Genomic DNA, 23,940 nt, shown 5'->3' on the forward strand with positions numbered 1-23,940 from the left:
AAGATAGGTCCAATACGGAAAGATTTACCTGACAGAAAGTGTGTCTGATACAGTAATAGTCATAATATACCAGGCTCATAAAGCTCCCAATTCATCGCCTACTTCTACAGATTTTTCTGAGCATATTCTAACAGAAGTCAAGCAACTGTCTATACCTACTTGTAAGCGTGTACATTTGCCCAGCTTTGTAGAAATAATTGTTGGCAACTTGAAACTACATGTATGATGTACAACCATATACATTAGATATCACCAACCACAACAAGGTTAGTTTGTACATTTGGCAGTGTGCTAAATCTGAGAGATGTCAGATTGTAGTAGAAACTCTTACAGCCTATGACATCTGCAATATCTTTGTATGTAGCAGTGTAAGAAATCAAAGAATTTCCTACTGGCTGCGTCCAAACCACTATAACTGCCAACATATTTCTACCCTACTTCCACACATACCATTCTAGCCTTATTCAGAACCTTATGATAATCACTCAAGAAATCCGCTGACGAGAGTCCAGTTCATTAATTAATTTACATTAACATTAAGACAAGTACAAGCATGCATTCAAACTTCATGGCATTTATTTTAAGGAAATACAAAAATATATTTCTTATTTGAAGAATTAAGGTGTTTTAGAAGGCGAAATATTTTAGTATGTACAAAAGGGACGAGGTGCCAACTCTTTGTATGTGATCTTATCAGGTATGGGCAATTAACACATAGACAGATATAAGATGGGGTATCTTTCACATCACGGCCCTACTTTATCTGTTTCAGGTTTCTGATGCTGCCATTGTATGTCATAATTTAGGGAAACTTTGTTGTAATATAATATGGTAGGTAAATGAGCAATAACACTTGGAAACATGCTTGAAGCACACATCTTTTCAGTTAACAAACTTGCAGTAAGGTGAATAGGGTTTCATGGATCAAGGATCTAGATACTGTAAGCACATAGAAGTTATCAGGAAATCATTGCAACCTCCTGTCCAGATAAATGTCTATGTATTTTCTTAGGAGGCACCTAAATTAAATTAAGCTGGGGGTCAAACAGTCCTGGAGCTATATCTGGCCAGCCCTGATGCTGTGAGAAATAAACAAATTAGTTCCCACCTGTATTGTGAGATCCAGATATGCTCTCCATGGGTCAAACCTATAACATTTTTGCCCTGAAGAATTTGTAAGAAAACTCCCATCTTGTATCCTATCTATGTCAACACCTAGCTGGCCACTAGTGAATACTGCCAAAAAAACTCAAAACCATGGAGATCATTCTAATTTCAAAGAAAATCTCCACTCTAATTTACTCCAAACGTAAATATTAGTGTTAAGCCTAAGGCCTGCTATCTTATCCGCTTATCCTCACAGTTGCCAACACATCATAGTCTAATGGCCATCATAAAACTGTTAGCACACCAACTCCTCAATTGCCCTGATTACCAAAGGCCTTTATGGTTATAAATGCCCTGGGCTTTGATCTCAGGATATTTGATTTGGCAGATGAACTCTAAAACTAACTTCCACACCACACACACAAAGACACTGCATTCATTTGTCACATACAACACACATTTAATGACACTCTCTTTGATTTGTCACATGGCAGACATGGGCACGCCGTTATGTCATACACATATACTGGTTTTCCTAAATACACTTTGGTATTTTGTAAAAAGGTAACTCCTTCTTTCCCATTTATCAAATACATTATAAAGAATATTTTATTTAAGTTTAAAAAAAAAAGTTCATGTCACAATAACTAGAGAAAAGTGAAATACTCATTTTGTTCTCAGATGGCCCTTTTTCCTCTAATAATGCTTGGTTTTAAACTTGATTGTAACTGGCCAAGTTTCTTTTCAAATAAATTTTCCAAAAATTTCAAACAAATTTTTTCCTTACCAAGAGTATACAACAAAAGATAGCAATCTATAAAATCACATGATGGCTTACAAAGATGGTGTATGTTTTTCTCCACTGGTAATGTTTATACAAGCTGGGCAAGCTAAAAACCCTACAACAAAATCTTGATTTGGGGAGTTAAATATCTGTGGTAGCCTACTTAAAACGCTGTATTTAATTATAACAGGTGCCCCTGGTCTGTGTTAGCCTACTCCCTGTCGAGTCCCGGAAATGCTTTAATAAATGATTCTTTTAAGGAAAGATTATTCTATCAAGTTCTTTATATATCAAACACACTCTTTTTAGTGAGTTCGGACAAATTTTTTTTTTTCTTTTCAGACTTTCATGTTGGGTTTTCTGAAAACATCTTTTACAGGAATATGAGTACGATAAAAACTTCATACAAATCATTTATACAAGTAACATACGGAATCTTATAACGAGATTTTTGAATAGGCTGTTGTAGAATAAATATGAAAAGGTGATTCAGAAATTTACACAATACCGAGTAATATTCATGCGCAAACATGAACTCTTAATATAACATTGTTAAAATGGGTTAGACTTGATGGTTATGTATTCAAACTTCTCCTCTGTTGCCTGGTACATGTTTACTCAAACTTCTGATGTCACTTAGAGATGTTTCTAGACAAAGATTTCACGATAACATGACACAAGGTCAAAAATTGTCAAGGCACTTCAAGAAGTCTGCAGCAGGCTGATAAATTTATGGGACACCATTTTAAAATGACCAACAACATCACAGATTATATCGCCCTATTCCTGTAAGGTTGAATTTCTGACATCGATTTCCTTTGGATATTGTCCATGACAACCACCTCAGAATGATGGAATTTCCATAACATAACTTGATATGAGATTTTAGTGTGTGATCACTGCCATTGCGCAGATGGTATCCCAACACCTGGTAACCAAGGAAACACATCTGTCTCACAATATTTCTCGCCAAATATTTCAGATTTCATAAAGCTCAAAATTTGTCCTAGAAAACTCAAGCAGCTGTATTGGAATTTGAAACTGAAAATAAAATTGGGAAGTCTACTTTTCTCTCTCACATCTTTGGTGAAGAATTTGTGGAATGTCAAGTGGATTCGTGATTTATCACGTTTCACTGATGCACTTTCTGTTGTGTATATTTTTCTTAATAAATGCATAATATTTCAGCCCTTCATTTGACTGATAAAATAACATCCATTCATTAACAATGGACAACTGATACGACTTTTGTTTTACATCAAAATATCAAGTTATTTATTTCAAGACAGTTTACAACTGACTCTATCTTGCCCTTGGATCTGGGTGTAAGCCTGAAGCAATTTGTGGGACATTCTCAGCTATTTAGCAGTACACTACACTGACCAGACAAGTAACTAGTAACATGCCAAGCAGGAATTAAACCCATTGGTACATGTGGAGTACATTATTTACCCCGCCCCTGACCTCAACAGGTCCCTCCATCAACACACCTTCACATTAAAGACTTGTGTGCTGGATTTAAACACTGCCCAGTCTACTTACAAGTCTCCCCTCAAACTGATTACAAGTATTACCATTGACAAGACTGAACCTCTATCCTAACATTTTGATAATGAGAATCACACCTCATTACAATGGGCAAATTTGTATGCAGGATTCATTATCTGCTTGTGCAGGGCCTTATACATCAAGCTTTTTTTTCACTCTAACGAAAGAATGCTTTGATGAAGACAGACATACAACATAGGAACTTAACTGCATGAGTTATCTTTCAGGTCCCAAGCAATCAATTTAAATACAGTTAATATTCATCTAACCTAAATAAGGGCATCAACCTCTGACTTTTCCTACATACACTAATTGAAGACATGTTTTTATTAAGGTTTTCCATAGTATTTGAGAAAGAAGGGAACATAACTTTGCTTGTTTCGGCTGCTGGAGATGTTGGCACCCTATCAAGGCTAGTGAGGTTTACCGTGCACCAGTCTGACCTGCTTACAGTACAACTCCGTTAGAAGTGTACACCTAGAGCTCCTATGCATGTGCATGCATGTTGGCCAAACTTTATATATACAGAAAATACACCTTTAGACATGTATTGACAGTTGCAACACATATGGTCCATACAAAATACAGCTACAGCAATGTCACTTGGTGAGGGATGCAGGCTTGCCAATATCTATCGAATGCCCAGTGAATCTTGGCCACAAGATTTCAGTCCAGCTAGCGATGGGTGAATACTTATTATTGATGGAACAAAAATCTCGATTGGTAGAATACAGCTCGACTGATTGCTACATCGTATTTTCCACAACTGCATGTTTGCCAATATACAAAGTTGATTGTATCCACAGGAACAATCCACTTATCACCGACAAACAAAAAATTCTGGGATAATCATAATTCAGTCACTGATTACTAAAATGTTTGTTTTTCCAAATGATGTCTAATAGTTAAACTAACACAGAATGCACGTTAGAACAATGGACTTTGAAAACAAGCCTCATGACACGGTCATCACATCTACAACTGATGACGGATCTACTCATTTCTGAAAGACAAAAAAAATGCTTTTGACAGAGCCGAGCCAGGGATTGCTATTCTGAGAGTCTGCATGTTAACAAGACTTACATAACAGCCCAAGCATTTACACATCTGTGGCCTTGGAAAACATTAAGGGACTTGGAGAAGTCAGCCTGCTTACATATTTAGTCCGCCCTGATCAATATGTACACAATGTTATACCCTGTGGTCAAAAATTACCACATCTATGTAGGCCAGGTCCAGATATATACTCTAACATAGAGGTCACCTTGTCCAGTCGGATTGACCATCAAACATTTCGGCCATGAACTAGATACCAATCAGTTCTCCACATTTCTGTTTCTCCGTATAAACTTGTCTACATTAACCAAGAAAATCCCTGAGGCAAATAACTAGATTTTGAATCAATAACAAAAACAGTCTTCGGGCAAAAAACAGAAGGACCTAATATACATTGTGGTCCTTATCTATGGCAAACGATCTCTACCATGATAGAAACTGTACAAATATATTCCACTCTCTGCTCATTTGTGCAGAAGGAACTGTTTATTTCTTAAAAGCGTATAAACGTGACTTCAAGGCAATATTGGACAGCTATATGAGGATAACAGAACAGATTAGGATTCATAGAAGTACTGTATTTATGGTAATAAATGCTCTCACTGTTACCTAGATGTACCAAGAATTTTGTAAAATCTTGTCACAGAGATGGCGTGTATATACAAAAGGCTATTGACATCTATAAGAACATTTTGTATGGATATAATAGAGATATATAACGATAATGGAATTGTTTTATTACAAAGTACATGTACTACTCTAAGGTAAAGTCTGCTGGATAACCAAACTACTCGGTAGTGAATCGGACTTCAAACCAATCAGTCAATCTATGGTGAATGAAAACAAACTTACCTTTTTTGCATCATTATCAGCATTAGGGACCTGTTGAGGGCTCAGCCCAGTCCCATTGGTCATCATGGGTGAACTGGACATCAGGTCGTCTGAGGGTCTCTGTAATGACAGAAATAAACATGGCTGGTCAGATATTTTTACTATACAATCAGTCAAAAATATTCTCTGGCAAGTAAAATGTCACTTCCTTCCAAATAAAACATTCCACAACATGGTCACTAGATAATGCAATTATTCCTCCAAATTTTTTCATTATTTATTTAATTTCAAGTTGATATTTATAAAACTTCGGATTTGCAGGATATAACATTTCTGTTAAAAATCACATCCCAGGCCAACAATTAAAAAATGCCTTGATCAAATTTACACCAACTAAATATCTTGATCTTTCCACAGAAACGAATTACCTATAAAGCACAAGTCGTTATAGTTTCCAAGAATAAACATCAATGCATCCTGAATGATTTGATCAGACGATCATAGAAAGGTGATTGGTATTAACCCTGTACCATGGTCGTGAAGTGTGGTGCGGTGGGCCAGCTTAATGTCGTCGGGCTGGTGTTTTTATGCGAGGTACTGATGTATACATTAACACATACACCATGTACCTTTATTAGACGTGATCAGACATGACGCTCAATTATTCCACCTTCCCTGTACCACATATCAGTCAATAAACTAATGGTGATTCCCATTTTATATAATGGTAATAAGGTAACGGATGCCAATTCAAATGGAAATCAGGTGCAGATCAGCCCAGTTAATACAAACTATCCAATGCCAATGTAGGTTTTTATTTCTCACTGTGGCAGTGGTTACTGACCTGTCAGGCTTTATGATGTTTGCATGTGAGGAAATAATTCATTCAGTTTCATTGCAATCAATACAGAACAAATGTTTGTGGTACAGAACTGCAGAAATCCTACAAAACTAGAAATACAGTAGAATTGTGTCACCTTGCTACTGCTGCTGCTGGGATTGATGTTTAGACATCTATCCAATTCAGATTGCATTCAAAAAACTACTTAGAACAAAAATAATGGCTTCATAGTCAAGTTTTACTTGGCACTGTGGATGCCATCATTTCAATTTAAGCTACAACAAAATAAACACGAAATGTCCTCCGAGTCGTATATATTGAACAGGTAATATATGTTTTACTGTTCACCATGATGCCAGTATAACCACACTGCTCAGCAATACTCATTCTGTGTTCATATTAAGAGAACAAAATAACTGGAAAGTTTTTAATTTTACTCCAAATTAAATCAGTACAAATCCATACAGCTGTCCGTGTTCAAATCACAGTCAATCGCATAATGTTTTACACACCACATTTCTACATAAATCTAAAATCTGCACTAAAATGACATATGTGTGAAAGTTACAGTCCACTGATTTGACGAGGGAAACGTTTCAGTTTGGTAAAGCTTCAGTTATACACAAATTCCCCGAAAAACCTGTCATGCCTAACTATCTGTGAAAACTTTTTAATTTCTAGCTCATTTCACAACTTGAAGGGGTCATGAATATGGTTGGTTTAAAATGAATTAACATATACTTCAGTTTGAATCAGGAAATTGTCTCATCAGAAATCTTAACGCTATAATAAAACCATTGGTAGAAAATCAAGTCAACTTAAAAAAAAAATAAAGAAAATAGCAATCACACATTTGTAAAATTTGTAAAATATTATATGCAAGAGGAAAATTAGCATGACATGAATGTATTTGCATAGTTGAATCAATCCCCCTCCACAAAGACCTGAATCATATACGACAGCACAGCAGAAGGACAGGCTTATAATGGTTCTGGTGTCTATACAACCTCCTATTGAAATGTAAGCAGGCTCTAGTGTAGTGTGTTCCAAGCTTGATAAACAGCCAGACAGAGAACTATCAATTTACATGGAAACACATCATCATCTATCAAATACTTACATTATTGCATATATTTTATGATAGTTCAAAGAGGCCAAAGACCCCACAATTCTTTTTGAAAGTATAGGCAAAAAACTTCAAACACAACAGTCGTATGTAAAACAAGTACAATTTATGTGCTGCGTATTAAAAGAAAATTTTGCACTGCCTATCAGCTTTTCAAAACTGAAGCAATACCAGAAATGTTCTAATTTTTGAAAATTTTACACTGAATGTTCAAATAAAGGACAAGAACCAGAAGCTAATTATCCTTATCAACAACTCAGGGGAACAAGAAACAAAGTGGACATCCTTGGGTTAATAGAGCATTATTTTCTGTCTAAATTATTACTTTATTAATCTCAAACTGATAGGCTGCCAAAAGCCAAAACCAGTATAATATTAAAATGTAACCTCTTCTACACTACAAGACCTGCTATCTAGCTGGGGTTCCTCTGACCAACGTCAGTTATTAGAAGATTATACAGTACTGGCTTCTGTTATAGAGATTTTAGTTCCCCAGTTGCCTGTGTGCTATTTGGTCTGTTAATCTTATCATGGCACTGTACATCTCCTGGTGCCAAGACTTTTGAATCTGTTGATGGTTTAAATTATCACCGTTCTTCACAGCACTTAAGAGCTGTACATCTGTTCAAGAGATTTCTATCAGCTCTGTGCAGATGAAGCGAAGTCAACCAAATTTTTCTTCCAAATTTTCCCTACCAAACATCACAACTGGTAGAATCATTTTACGAAAAATGTACTATTACTCCGAGAAAATTACATGTGGGTACATGTATTTATTCTGCTGCTATATATAATTTGCTTCTGTATAAGTGGCTTAACACAACACCAGGGACAGTTCCATAATCCACAGACAGCTAAAGGAATGGCAGGTCATACCTCAGAGATTTGACCAACAGCAATAATTGGACATAACTTAATATAATAACTGATGGCCGGGCTGCTTACCATAATTACACTTGATGTAGTGCTGCAGGTCAGGCAACAACTAAGTTGGTAATCTTTTTTTTCTTCAAACGACAGCTCTAATATTTTCTGTTAATCAAAGTGTCTCAGATCCATTCCCCCTACTTATATATTTCCTTTATATTATCCTGTGTGAACTCCGATTTTTATACAGGTCTAGATTGCGTAAAGCCACTACATTCTGTGATTTGTTATGTCGGTCTGACTTATGTAAACTTTGCCAGTACCATACCTGATTTGCATGTTGGCTAGACACATCTTTGTAAATACAAGTTCTACAGAACAAAAGAAGTGTGAAAATTGACAAGAATTTGTATATGTGTTTGACACTCTTGGATCAAGAATGATTTGATCAGGTATGTACTGCTAGGGCGAGCCATTAATGTAATTACGAGGAAGACAAAAAAGGACACTTTTTTTATGCCTGTACTTTTTACAGACTGATGTACCAAGTTATCTCTAGTGTATTTCATTTACACTATATATATAAAGCATCGCCACCTTTTACTTGTACATGCTCAACAATACAGCGTTAATGACTTTTTAAACAAATTATAAAATTAATGACGCTTGATCTATTTTAATACTGCTAGTAATGTCCCAGGAGTATAATGTACTGTATATGTTTATACTGGTTTTGTCTGCACACAGCCCGGTAGGAGGATGTAGAGAGGAAGTTGTGCTTTCCCCCATTCTATGATAACTGGATTAATGGTGAAGATATGAGTGGCACAGAGAAATCGTCCAGGACCGGCCGGCTGTCGTTGACAGTGGCCGAGGGCTACATTACATATGAATAATTGACTATTTCCAGCAGTTTCACCAAGCTCCTATTTAAATCTACCGATGACATCGGCAAACAGTTAAAACATTATCTATTGGTTGTTTGATACTGGCATGGCAATCATGAAAAGGATTTATTTAAAAATTTATAAATGACTGCAATACAGAAATGAGAAAATATATGCATATTGATGGGATAGTTTAGCATGGTAACATGAATAACCATATAAAATTCATGAAACTCGGAAATCACACTATAGAAATTAGCAAAATATGAGGAGATCAATTTCATCCCCCAGCAACCATAATATCAGCATTGGCACGAATGTGTAAACACAAAATGTTGGCCAATGTGCAGCCTAGTTTGCATATTTGTGTTGACTATGCCAGTACACAAAGCTGTGTGCACGCTGCACAAACAGTTGTGGTTTCTCCTGCATCATATTGTACAAACGACATTCGGATTGCATTCCTCAATGTCCTAATGGCTGAAACAGTTCACAGGCAGTTTGAATGAATGTCAAGTCAGTGGCATACTCAACCAGCAGACTTACTGCACTATGTACAGGGTGTCTTAAAACTGTCATTGCGGCCATACCGTGCTGGTATGTCAAACACGACATGTCTTCCTCGGCTACTCGCCATACTGTGCTGGTATGTCAAACACGACATGCCTTCCTCGGCTACTCGCCATACCGTGCTGGTATGTCAAACACGACATGCCTTCCTCGGCACCTCTAACTGTACCTTTCCTATGATAACTGGTACTAACTGGCTGTCACAAAGCAATGAACACCTTAAGTAGCTCATAATAGTAACCCATATCAATAACATCCGTAAGTACTCTTTACACAACACTGTTGTCTTCTTTTTTTGCTGGGAAAAAGGCAACAAAATCATTCTTTGGAAAATACTATTACTATGGTTTGCAGTGGTTTTTAGTTCTAGACCATGATATGTCATTAAAATATTATTCAGGAATAAAAATATGAAATAACTACATATCTGTACACTTTTTTATAATAAGTTTTGAACAGATACATGGACCAGGAAAAGGTCAGGAAAAACATAAAATCCAACTTCCAAGAAAAACCAGATCCATTTATTGGTGTTTAATTTGTCAGGTCATGATATTTTTTATGAGCTATTTGGATAAACTTGACACATACAAACAACCAAAGACTTTTGACTTTTGACATTGAAAACCCCCAGACTGACCTTTAAACTAGCAATCAATAGTTAAAGTGGTGTAGGGTAAGATGGATTTTGAGAACATTGTGATCAATGCCAATTTGTGTTGAACAGTCTAGACAATATATATAGAACCATGCAGGGAGTCAATAAACTACATTTCATTTCTTTTTAAAGTACCTTAACATTGCTCCATGCAGCAGGTTCACAGCTTGCCTCGTCTGTACGATTCGCTCGAGTAGACCATATATTTTGATTTTTAATGAGACTATTTCACACAGAAACCAATGACTACACAATGTATGCATGGATGGTTGATGTTTGATTTATTTTTTTCGTATTGAAACCACAGCATGGCTTTATTTGACTTCAGTTATTTCACAATCATAAGTAAAACTATGCTTCGAAAAGTTGAGAAAAACTACAAATTCAGTAAAGCATGAATTATCCACACACTGGCATTGAGCATATGTTTGATGTGTTCACTCTAACTACTATTGTGTCATGTTATATGTATCATGCTTGACTAGTTCACCCATTAATGAGTAGTACACCCCTTTCTGATACAGAGTGAACCAGTCGAACCCTAGTTGTACTGGTTAATAGTTACATAAAACAAAAACATAATTACCACGCCTGTCCGGAGGTTGTAGTATTTACGGTAAAACGTTTAAAACATATTAACCTTAATCATCATATGCCTGCCTCCCCTGGCATCAAACAATAATTACAGCCACGGCACATAAACAGGTCTTTAATCGGCACAATCAGGCAATATCCACTTGTGGTAATTTACATAATTATTCCCTTCCAAAATGCCTAAAATGATGGCCTTACCCACAGTTTACCGTGATGACATCAGGATATTGATAGCGACATTTAAATTTCTGCCTATATTGGATTCCAGTTTAAGCTTGCCATCCTAATAGCTAATATTGCTGTCAAATATTTCTAGCTGTGTTATCTCCAAAAAACCTTTATGAAATTACACAACTTTACACATAACCACTTTGTATAATTACCATCCAATTTACATTTCTAGTCTCCTGTTTGTGTCATAAAGTATACTTGGACGTGAAGGATGGCAGATCTCTTGAAACCTTCCAAAATACCATCCCTCAGAGCAGGTAGTTTACGAACTCAATTAAACCGGACTAGTAGGGTTGTGTAGATTACAACGCGGAAAACACAGGTCAACCGCCGTCAGATCCCTTTAACTGATCAATATCCGATATCTATTTCATTTCATTTTATTTGCAAAAAGATTTTATCGACAATATATTTTGTAACAAAAATTTGTTCAACATTTATTTATTTTGAAGTAGTTGGTTTCAAATAATTTCATCAAATATACCAGCAATTCAGGGTATTAAAGTATCACCTTACCTAGATTACATGCAACACAATTTTCAAATTCATTTAATTCCATACTGTTATGAAAATTTCACATTTCATTCAGGCTTCTACAATAATAGGATTTAAAGCTTTTAATCCATTTGTTAAACTACAAAACCTTCAGATTAACTAAAACCTGATAGCATGTGAAACTGGCTTAGTTTTTCTCTATAGAAGATCCAGGATTTGAAATAAATTTCACTTTTTCACCCCACCTCATGTGTTTAAAGTCTTCCTGGCCTGTTGGGGACATATACAATAATTATCCTAATACAGCTGTCGGAACACTTGATCCCAATTACTAGTATATATTTTTAACCCATCTGACCTGGAATTGCTTCTTAAGTTTACAGGTAGAAATTGTTGTGATATACCTGGATTCCTTAGTGACAGGTACGAGAGATACAGTAGATTTTAGACATTTTCTATTTATGTATCATAGAATCTTCAATGTTATACAGAAATGAGGAATGTTTGTCGTTGATTCAAAACCAGTCGTGTTGGCCAAGTACAAAATAAATAATCCGTTGAGCGTTGATGACGACCTAATTAATGGGTTTGTTGTTAGTATTTTACCTGGCTGCATAGCTAGGGCAACAAGCTCGTTTACTTACAATGTATTTGCTACCTGTCATAAAGACCTGACCTGTACATCTATCAAGCAGCCTACCTTACATCTTTATACAATTTCTGCCACAGTGTGAAAGCACATACAAATGTATTTCTGCTATCAGTATTTACCAGCACAGCTCATGTGAAGATGGCTATCATGTACGCAGTTCTCCCTACCGTTTATATTCAAGACATGATGAAATATTGTATATATATATAAATATACATCTACTTCAGTGTACAAGTTTACTCACACACAGATACTACAGATATGCATATCACATACATTAGATATGTCAGAAACCCACACAAGCATAAATAAAGTACGAGCTGTTTATGTCATTAGTCCACTTATTACATGTTGGAGTGAGTCAACATATTGAAATGTTACACTTCACTGGGCTTACAGAGAAAACGCTGGACTGAAATGTTCCCAGATAGGAGATTTTGTGGGCCGGAAAAAACGTCCCCATTTATTACAGGATAGCTATCTTTACATGCCTCTGTATCATAACATTCACAGAACTTGTAATGTACTTGACTTACTGTAAATTTGTCAGATTTTTACTGTCCTGTACAATCGTTTAAATTGCATCATGTTCTCATGTGTCTTTTTTTCTCTCTTCAGTTTCTTGTGTAATACAATTCTTTTCCAACTTAATTGTACCAAATTAGGATTGTTGGAAAGTTTCACTGGGGTAAACCATGTAGAAAATAATTTTTAATGAAGTTAATTTATCTATAGAAACTAAACACGATTTCACACTTATTCAGATAAAACTTGGTAAAAGCCATAGAAATTTGAGGTTGCAATGCTTCCCAGAGGAAGATTAAAATAAGATTTAGTCAGAAATAACAATGACTTTCCACAATAAATCAAGGTACACAACCTATTCCTAAATGGCTCTGCTATAGGCAATTTGGGATATGCACTGACATCCTGGTGTTGCATGCGATGCAAACGACCGAGGACTGCACACAACTCACTAGTATTTCTGCTGATAATTGCCATTGATCGGATGATACAAATACCTAAAACACTTTCATATCCAGCTAGGACGAGCTATGTCGATCTAAATAATCAACTGGAAACAGATTACAGAATATTCCTTGTTAAATATTCTTCATAAATATTTCTGTTTCCCTACAGCAAAATTCTTATTTCACGATGGTGACACACCATCGATATTTCCACAAGCTGCAATTGAAAACAAAATTCTCCAGCACTGCAGGAATGGTTTAATTACTAAATCAAGAAAGATTTATTGAAATCAATCACATGGAAAATGGCCCCATCATAAAAACTCCATGAAAGAACCAGCAGGACTGACAGTTCAATTGAACAAGAGAGATTTCTTCCTGATTCCCAATCAGTAGATCTGATCTGGTCTGGGATGACTGGGGTTCCTCCACCCTCTATATCTGTATAGGAGTGAAATGTTACACACAGTCATAGTAAGACACCAGTTCAATGTGTGGCCGTGTGTGTGACAGTTTCTTACAGGGTCTCAACTTACCCAACAAACCGGGACATCCGTATCATAAGGAAACATCTGAAAGCTTTTACTACTAACGCATATTTCTTCCCGCTTGATATTAAGAAAAACTATTTCGCCTGCTGTACAACTACAGCGGTTTTGCCACGATCAACAAACAGCATTAAATAACAACCCGTGAGATATGCGTTCATCCAGAAAAAAACCGTGTGATGAAACCTCATCACACAAAAATGTAAGGACAAGCCTTAAAGTTCGGTGCATTATTGTTTATGAAGAAACCAGGACGTGTAGTGCTAACGAACGATGACGAGAAAAGAAAATACTCACATTTTCCATATGAAGACGGAGCAGAGAGATAGAGAGAAGGTGATGAGGTGACCGGTGGTTCACTAAGAGCTACCTAAGGGGGAGAGAACAAGAGCAGCAGCCCACATTAGCAGTAGCACATGCACGTCAAATCAGCGGCCCAGTATCCAAAGTATAGTAGTGAAGAGAGAGTACACACGGCTGCACTGTAAGAGAGTGGTGTTGGGAGTGAGGCAGCTCTCCAGTTCCTCAGTGGGCAGCTATCCTTAATGCTAGTCAGCAGCAGCAGCAGCAGCAATACTTGAGTGGCCGGCAGTGTATCTCCCTATTGTCAGGCTGAATAGTCTCCACACTCGGGCCAATACCAAAGTAATGCAGCCAGTCCAGTGCTTTCCAGGTGACAATATACTGCCAGGGAACTAGGTACACAGAACACACTGGGGACACGGAAAAAACCAGTCCAGGAAAAAGTGTGTTAGTAGCAGAGTGTCAAGCAAGGGAAAGAAAGAGTCCGAAGTAAAGAGAGAGACTGTCCTGTATCCCACACTACGTTTTAATGTTGTCACCCACTCACTGTGTATAAACCACTATGGCTACCACAGCTTATTTCCTCGGGGTATTAAGCAGCTATTTATACACGCCATACATTCTCTCAGAATGTGCACTCTTCTTTATATATATATATATATATGTATAGTGGCATGTGTGAAATGTAATGTATAGAGTAATGTTAAAATTGTATTCACTTCATATCTCTATTCAGCGAGGAGCCGGCCTGTATAGAACCATTTCAAATCACTCAACCTTAAACAAGAAAAGTAGGCGAAAGCCTGTGGATGGGTTTGTCAATTCAGTACAAAAGCTTTCTCGTTACTGAATCGAGTATATCTGGTGACAGTAAAACAGGTAACCAATGACATCAGGACGTCTGTACAATACTGGTAAATGGCCCATCCCCTCATCTTTTATTAGTGCTGGGGCAAGTTTTGGGGCACATGTTGCACATCAACAGAGATCATTTTATTTTCTTCTTAAATCCATATAAAGCCCAGTGAAGCCCAGCTTGGCATTAATGACTGTTCGATTGTCTGACCAGGTCCTTTTAGTCCTTGCATAGGTGAGTTTGACCCTTCCACACCCACTGACCACAATCGGTCAATCCAAATTAGTGACCAGTTGAGTCCACTGTAGATACATGAGGTATGAATGGGTTTACCTCTTAATTGCCAAGATCAGGACTGAACTTGTTGGGGTTGAATTCCTACTGATCTTTTCACCCGAGAGCTTCGCCAAAGCAATACACAAATACTTTTAATTATAAAATATCATTATCCATTTAGACTACCTACTGGGTGAAAATTGGCTGCCGCCAGGTAAGCTAGGTGTATGTAATTACAGGTATATCACAGGTAAAACTTGGCCTACTTCAGACATGTTAGGGCGAAAAATGGAAGGGAAAAAAGTTAATTGCTTTTGCCTAATTCATCATAATATCTAAATCTGGCTCTACAAACCACTTAAACTTGGATAACAAAAAAGATTATTTTCACAATTCACAATATTTTCATCACAACAACACATTTCAATTATACACTGGAGCTTTTAGGTACATTATTAATGAAAACAGGTTCTGAAAGTTTTCTGGACTCTCCACATCAGATTTCATTGTGTTTTTCCAATGATATTGTACCTATTAACAAGCATAAAATGATGACTGTAAAAAACCGGTGCTGATATTACCAGTTACATAACTAGATTAAAAAAAACCCAAAAAAACATCACTTTAATAGAACTCATTTAGCAACAAACACCTTCCCAAATGCTAGTTATTATTGAGTTGTTGGAAAAGGATTGCCCACCTTTTATAGTTGAACCAAATGATATCAACCTAAAATATCACCAGACCATACGACTTTTCATCGGTCCTGTATATATGAAGGACAATTCCTGACCTAACTTAAATTCCAGTATAGATTTAAGCATTGGTATCTCCCTCAATCTCTGTCAACCAGGCATTTCATGGAGTCATGTATATAACAAGACCTTTGTTGATTGAGATCAGCGATTAAATTTTAGACAACATAGCATCCGTTATTTATTTTTAATTGGCTTCTTTCTGTCTGGTCTTCCATGGTTTGTTGCGAGAGCAAAAGTAAAATCCTCAAATGGATCTTCAGAAAGGACTATAGGGAAAAGAAGAAAGCCAAAATATATGAGAAGCAGCTGACACAGAGATTAAATCAAAGACTTAAGACTTCAAATGAAAATGTGTGTTCCTCCTGGTTAACATTGGTCACCATTACATACCGCATGTAACAACATTTGTGGCCGTTCCAAAACAAGGGTTTCAGCAGTTTTAGGCCAGCTAGATATTTACTTTTTGTAGGCAACAGTTATTGCAAAGACTATATCAAAGTAAGTATACGACCATGGGACAAAGTATGAAGAAGATTGGGCAACACTATCTGAATGAAGATTTAAGCCTCAATTTGACTGATGTTTAATTTCTCAGTTCCACATCAAAACATCAATTTTCATACATGTAACCATGGCTGTATACAAACTTGTCTAATTGTCTAATTTTGTGTTTCTTGGTGTAAAGTAAAGCTATTTAAAGAGTTGTCCTATAGATTCCAAAGATGTCCCATATCAAAATGTCTGGTAAATATACCAGCCCAATGCAAAGTACATTTTTAAGGTGGATTCTTGACCAATGAGAAAGATCAAAGACTTTAAACAAAGTGAATCTTGCATTTAATATTAAAGATGATATATCGACCTTATCTGGTGTATAAATACTGGAATCTCCAGGATACAACAATAATTTCAGGCTTTGTCAGCACCAGCAGGTTCAGGAAACATGATAGGCACATGGGCATTACACTCAACTTCTTCTCAGCTCCAGTACAGCAGCACAAATCTAGATAGCAGATTGACCCTCAGAGCCACAAATTTCCATAATGGACCCCGCAATCTATTGATCAGGGTCATGGTTACGTGTGGGATAGGGGAATCAGGGCAGGCAAGTTTGTGTACAATGCTCTCTCACTTGTATAAACAGTATTCCAGACCAAATTCCACCATCCCACCATCCATGACCAAATACTATCTACTTCATATAAACAATCGTTACTTTGTTTAATAAAAAATATAAACGGGAGCATGGGTTCCTCCCTGGCAGAATTGGTATTCCAACGTGTACACAGCACATTAATACCTCACCAACACCACAAAAGACTACCGTAAAATCTGATTCACTGCGAGGACCCAAGGGACCCCGATAGCTATCAGACCAAGTTGACAAGCGTTGTGGATGCATGTGAAAAACATGCTAGAATCCTGAGCAATCTGCAAATAAAACAGCAGTCGCACAGGACCGAGCAATGATGTCACTATCACCACCAACAATCAGCAGATCACAATTTTGCCCCGTAATACACCAGTTTTACATCATCATTATTTCCAAGGTCAAATTTATTTGATAAGATATATTTCTTATGATCTATCAGAAAGTTTCGTGATGTTTTTTTTTTTCAATTTGATCTTTGCTGTTGCTACTGATATTGATGAATGCATCAAAATGATACTTTCTATAACCAGCTAGATATTAACAAGTCATCCTGTGCCCTGTGCGAGACATTCTAAGTGTGGTTTTATATTGTTTTGATCAGGCAGTCAGTGACAACAGATTTCCTGATCACACCACAGCTACTTAAGCCTTGTATCTACAAGTGGAATCTCCACTGCCAGCTTATAAGCACTCCCCAGGATACAATCACAGCATTTTTTCATTTTCCTCCACCACAATTTCAATGCATGTAATTCTGAATTCTATGTTTTAAATTATCACAGGGCCATCCCCATTGATATATGCCACTGACTGACATTGCAATTTCAGTTATGCCTTTTATTATAAATGGATGAGGAATCATTAAATCTAAAATTGGTAAAATCCAAAACAATTTCAGCAATACACAGGAACAGTAAAACTGACTATTAAATCAACATTAACTACCCTGTTCTTCTGAAGGCTGTAAGAGTTATTCCCCTTAAATCAATAAAAGCCATAGATTTATTTAATGTCAGGCATTTTTCTGAAGTGTCAAGTTGGGACCCATTGTTTTCTAATAAAACTGGGTTTTCATAGACATGCTTTATAATACAGATACTAATATATTCAACTAAATTTTAAAAGATATTAATATCTTTTGTAGTTTTGATCACTTTATATCAATTAAATTAAGCCCCCCCCCAAAAAAAAATCATCAGGTATAAGTAATAAGAGAATGTGTGTTTTATAAAAGTTAAACAATAATTTTAAGTGATAAGGATTGAAAAATCTCTTAACAGTTTGACCACAATCAATAATAAGAACTAGATTTCTGACTAACATGACATTTTACCCACTATGTTAAACAGTCCACCAAACCTGTTATTGCCCTTATCAGGTACTGCCCAGATTTAAATATTAATGGATCCCATCTCAACTAGATGCCCATTTCAACAAGACACTTGATAATTAATCCAATACTTAACAACAATGCAAGACAATTTGATTCCAAGCCACCAGGAAAGCCGACTGATGTTCCAACGGTTGTATAAAGGTAGAATCTAAATCTGCATAGTCATGAAATGGAATACCAGCAGTCAAACAGATACCCCGTCGTCGGCCATTATCTCTTGTTTAGGAATATCATATTGATAATATGCTGTATTGATTTTTCATGTCTTGAAACTCTAGACTGTATCAACACAGGTTCAAAGCCTGACACTGTACCCCAGTAATGGTCTTGGCTAGTCTGTTCTATTGTAATGTCTACAGTGAAATAACGGCAAGGAGAAATGACCAGAGGATACTTTCACTTTACCATTAGTTTGTATTGGAAAGTGAAAATATTGGCAGGGACCTACAGCAATCTGTACGAAAATCTTTGGCTCATCATACTACCATGTCAAGATCAATGCATCAATTATCATCTAGCTCGTAAAACGGAATGGTGTCACACCTACATGTTTCAATTGCCTACAGTAAATGAAGTTGGTGTAACTCTTCCAATGAAATATTGATGCATGTATTTAAACAGAACACCATACATACACTAGGGTGCCAAATCCAATCTCAATTCAATATCTAACAAATCACGGGGGTGCTTATAACATTAACTCCTGATTGATTTCTGTATAAAGAGAGTGAGAGGCAGATAGACAAATTTACAACAGCCTACCGATTGCAGCTTAATAAGAAATTTTGTGATTCCTCCTATCAACCTGACCATGGAATAGATATAATTCCCAGTACACCTCCGAGGAACAAAGCAATTTTTGTGAATCCCCGTTATGCAAACTTTATCATATTAATTTCCTGGCTGTGTAAAAATTTGACCAGTAGCCCTGAAGCTGATTAGATTAGGATAAGGGACAAAGGGAAAGTAATTAAATTGTATCTAAACAGCTGCTTTCAGATCTAGCCTGGGAATAGCTTACCAATACAGTGGATACTGTCTGTGACAGTGTGTCAACAACTGCTTTTAGATCTAGCCTGGGGATAGCTTACCAATACAGTGGATACTGTCTGAGACAGTGTACCAATAGCTGCTTTCAGATCTAGCCTGGGGATAGCTTACCAATACAGTGGATACTGTCTGTGACAGTGTACCAACAGCTGCTTTTAGATCTAGCCTGGGGATAGCTTACCAATACAGTGGATACTGTCTGTGACAGTGTACCAACAGCTGTTTTTAGATCTAGCATGGGGATAGCTTACCAATACAGTGGATACTGCCTGTAACAGTGTACCAACAACTGTTTTTAGATCTAGCCTGGGGATAGCTTACCAATACAATGGATACTGTCTGTGACAGTGTACCAACAGCTTTTTTTAGATCTAGCCTGGGGTTAGCTTACCAATACAGTGGATACTGTCTGTGACAGTGTACCAACAAATGTTTTTAGATCTAGCCTGGGGACAGCTTACCAATACAGTGGATACTGTCTGTGACAGTGTACCAACAGCTGTTTTTAGATCTAGCCTGGGGTTAGCTTACCAATACAGTGGATACTGTCTGTGACAGTGTACCAACAACTGTTTTTAGATCTAGCCTGGGGATAGCTTACCAAATACAGTGGATACTGTCTGTGACCGTGTACCAACAGCTGTTTTTAGATCTAGCCTGGTAATAGCTTACCAATACAGTGGATACTGTCTGTGACAGTGTACCAAAAGCTTCCTGTCAAGGCAAGGTCAAATCAGAGGGAATTGTACATGAATCATACATTTATCAGTTTCTGTATAAAGGTAAACAGATAGTGTATTAATTCTTCTGCTTTTGTTTAAGGACAATAAACACACCTGATGGCATTTATATAGCCGTTTCTTAAAAACACACAACATCCCTTATTTGACCACCAAAATCTGATTTTTTCTACTGGTCTGAATGTTTACTTAGCCTGGGGTGGGAATAGACTTTATGAATTGAAGTATTTACTGTAATGAAATAGACTTGTATGGGGAAACGCACACAATGGTAGAATGTCCACATCTCTCATACCTACACAATACAAGCATCTTATACTACCACTTACAATTGCTTTTTGAAGATATTTGCTTTTCCTGGTTTCAATCGTAAACGTAGCAGATAAGATTTTTTCCTAATGAAAATAGTACAATGCTTTGAAAGTCAAATAGAACAAGCCAATGTATTTCTCTAATGAAAATACAGCCCTATGGAAAAACAGCCCCAGTGGGATCAGAAATGGAGGTACTTTGCTGATTATCTCAAGCTGTAATTTTGGTGATGAAATTGATACAATCGTTACCCTTGTTACTCCTATCTATCACAATTCCTCAGACAATAGAATGCTCATCACTACATTTCCCATGGGGTATGCTACACTTCAGACAATAGAATGCTCATCACTACATTTCCCATGGGGTATGCTACACCTCAGACAATAGAATGCTCATCACTACATTTCCCATGGGGTATGCTACACCTCAGACAATAGAATGCTCATCACTACATTTCCCATGGGGTATGCTACACCTCAGACAATAGAATGCTCATCACTACATTTCCCATGGGGTATGCTACACCTCAGACAATAGAATGCTCATCACTACATTTCCCATGGGGTATGCTACACCTCAGACAATAGAATGCTCATCACTACATTTCCCATGGGGTATGCTACACCTCAGACAATAGAATGCTCATCACTACATTTCCCATGGGGTATGCTACACCTCAGACAATAGAATGCTCATCACTACATTTCCCATGGGGTATGCTACACCTCAGACAATAGAATGCTCATCACTACATTTCCCATGGGGTATGCTACACCTCAGACAATAGAATGCTCATCACTACATTTCCCATGGGGTATGCTACACCTCAGACAATAGAATGCTCATCACTACATTTCCCATGGGGTATGCTACACCTCAGACAATAGAATGCTCATCACTACATTTCCCATGGGGTATGCTACACCTCAGACAATAGAATGCTCATCACTACATTTCCCATGGGGTATGCTACACCTCAGACAATAGAATGCTCATCACTACATTTCCCATGGGGTATGCTACACCTCAGACAATAGAATGCTCATCACTACATTTCCCATGGGGTATGCTACACCTCAGACAATAGAATGCTCATCACTACATTTCCCATGGGGTATGCTACACCTCAGACAATAGAATGCTCATCACTACATTTCCCATGGGGTATGCTACACCTCAGACAATAGAATGCTCATCACTACATTTCCCATGGGGTATGCTACACCTCAGCGAGCTATATGTATTAATACTACAGCCATCAAACTTAATGGCTACACAGCCCTATACAACCAATCAAAAATTCATAAAATATTGTTTTGAAAATAGTGAAAATTTCCATTTATTTTCGGGTCTAGTAGTCTACATAACTGGAATCTACATGACAACTCGAGTGTCAGAAGTAAGGTATTTGTGTGCGACATACATCAGGAAATTAATTAATTGTGTGTGTGTAGACCAATCCATTCAATTGACATTCACAGATCTACGTTAACGATTATTGATAGACCACCACAGTATTTGAACAATACCAGGCCCGCGAAATAAATAGGTTTCTAGCTTTATATTGATAGGTATCACATTGTATAGTAGAAAGAACAATGATATAGATGAAAGGCTTTCAATGTTTATTCTCACAAACAAATCAATTTGGCTCAAAGTGAATGATCAAATAGTATTTTTTTTGGTCTGTACCCAATTAAAAAAGATAGTTTAAGCGGGAAAAATGTCTATGCATATGAACATTCATTTCTTTGGAAAGACTAGCTGACAGAATTTGATTTGAAATGCTCCCTGATCACGACAGAAATCTATAAAAGCTTCCATAGCAACAGCTAATGTTTAGTGCAATGTTTGATGTCACCAGTGTGATTTTACCAAAATGGCCAGCCACGTTGATCTGGGTTTGTTTTCTACTTAGGTAAATCAATATTTAGGAGCGTGTGGTGGGCGCTATATTATGGGGTATATAAATACCTGTATCCCTGAACATGTCAAGTCCTGGTGAATGGTTGACAATTTTAGAAAGGCAAACATTCAAACGTTTTCATTTTACATTTTACAGCACATAGTAAACTCTTGCTAAAACTTGATTTGAATAGTTTACACAGTCCACTATTCTACATGAAAGTCTCGACACTTGTTTGACTAAGTAATGAAATGTGGGACGCTTAATAAATCATTCTCTTGAGTTTTGGGTTACAAGGGTAGGGTTAAATCGGGTAATGTCCGCCTCGAGGGAGAGACTAGTCTATTCCCGTGTACCTGATCTATTGAATAGGGACGCCTCCACGGGTAAACACTTGTCATCTAAACCCCACCTTGGCCGTTCCAAAGACATTGCCGCTCGCATTGTACCACACGAGCAAGTATATCTCACAAGTGACAGAAAAAGAAATCAAAAAGAAAAGCATATGGCATCTCAACATAATTAAAACATATATGGACATGTTTGACTTGGCTAATACTTTTCAACTTACAGAATATTCCATCTGGTAACACAGGATTTTACTTGACCAGTTTCATTTTTTATCAGATCGCATTTTTGATAACTTTTAAGATTATTTTTGCCAGATCAAATGATCTTTCATATTGATCTTTATGTGGAATATTCATTTCAAGCATTTGCATTAATTTTCAGGCATGTCCACCTGTTTATTGTTCGGGAATATTTAGTACATTATACACACCTATGGATGTCACAGCTGTGTCACCTATAGCTTAGGCTATTACTTTCTTTGAATGACAATCTACCTAGTCTCGCTATAGGAATATCCTGTTATAAAAATGATAATTAGAGGTCAAAACGGCAGGATATTGTGATCTAAGTATATAGGGGAATATTTTGAAATGTCAACACTACTTTCTCCTACTACATTACCATAATTCATCATAAAAAATGTTCCGAGACGAACTTGTTTTCCAAATATCTTCCAATCAAAATGATATCCAGCAAACTTCATGTTCTTTCCTCAAACAAGCGTATACAATCTGATTGTATGATAGGATTAAGGAGATACTTATTTGTAATGGAGCGTCCTTAAATAGCACGTACTACCTACTTTGTTTTCGCGAGACATTTTCCTATTCAATAAACATTACATAAAAAACCTACTCTAATTTCTTCCATGACTGTTGTTATGTCTTGTAACATGGTAAATATACCAACTTGTATCATATTGGTCGTTATTTACCAAATGAACTGGTTTTGTATGATGTTTACACATTTTCGCATGCATTCCATTCTTAAAGTTTCCATACTTTAGTGCAATGTTGATTAAATTTTGAAGCTGGCAAAGTCACGGTAACAATATTCTGTTTACAGAAATAAAT

At 36.8% G+C, this 23,940-nt stretch overlaps 1 protein-coding gene across 21 annotated transcripts in view; it reads right to left on the minus strand.

Moving 5' to 3' along the window:
• Positions 1 to 23,940, minus strand: part of LOC110466629 (polypyrimidine tract-binding protein 1-like) — a 127,676-nt gene that overhangs the window by 31,321 nt on the left and 72,415 nt on the right. For 17 of the 21 annotated variants that reach the window (XM_021523254.1, XM_021523250.1, XM_021523257.1 and 14 more), the window contains one exon: positions 5,348 to 5,446. In XM_021523254.1, the coding sequence (XP_021378929.1) occupies positions 5,348 to 5,446 (99 nt within the window). Of the gene's footprint in view, positions 1 to 5,347; positions 5,447 to 5,754; positions 5,835 to 5,856; positions 5,961 to 13,754; positions 13,806 to 14,063; positions 14,640 to 23,940 lie in introns of those variants that run through there. The other 4 variants (XM_021523258.1, XM_021523255.1, XM_021523262.1 and 1 more) reach the window with 4 other exon arrangements.

The sequence above is a fragment of the Mizuhopecten yessoensis genome, unplaced genomic scaffold, assembly GCF_002113885.1.
Source record: "Mizuhopecten yessoensis strain PY_sf001 unplaced genomic scaffold, ASM211388v2 scaffold11139, whole genome shotgun sequence".
Classification (NCBI taxonomy): Eukaryota; Metazoa; Mollusca; class Bivalvia; order Pectinida; family Pectinidae; genus Mizuhopecten; species Mizuhopecten yessoensis.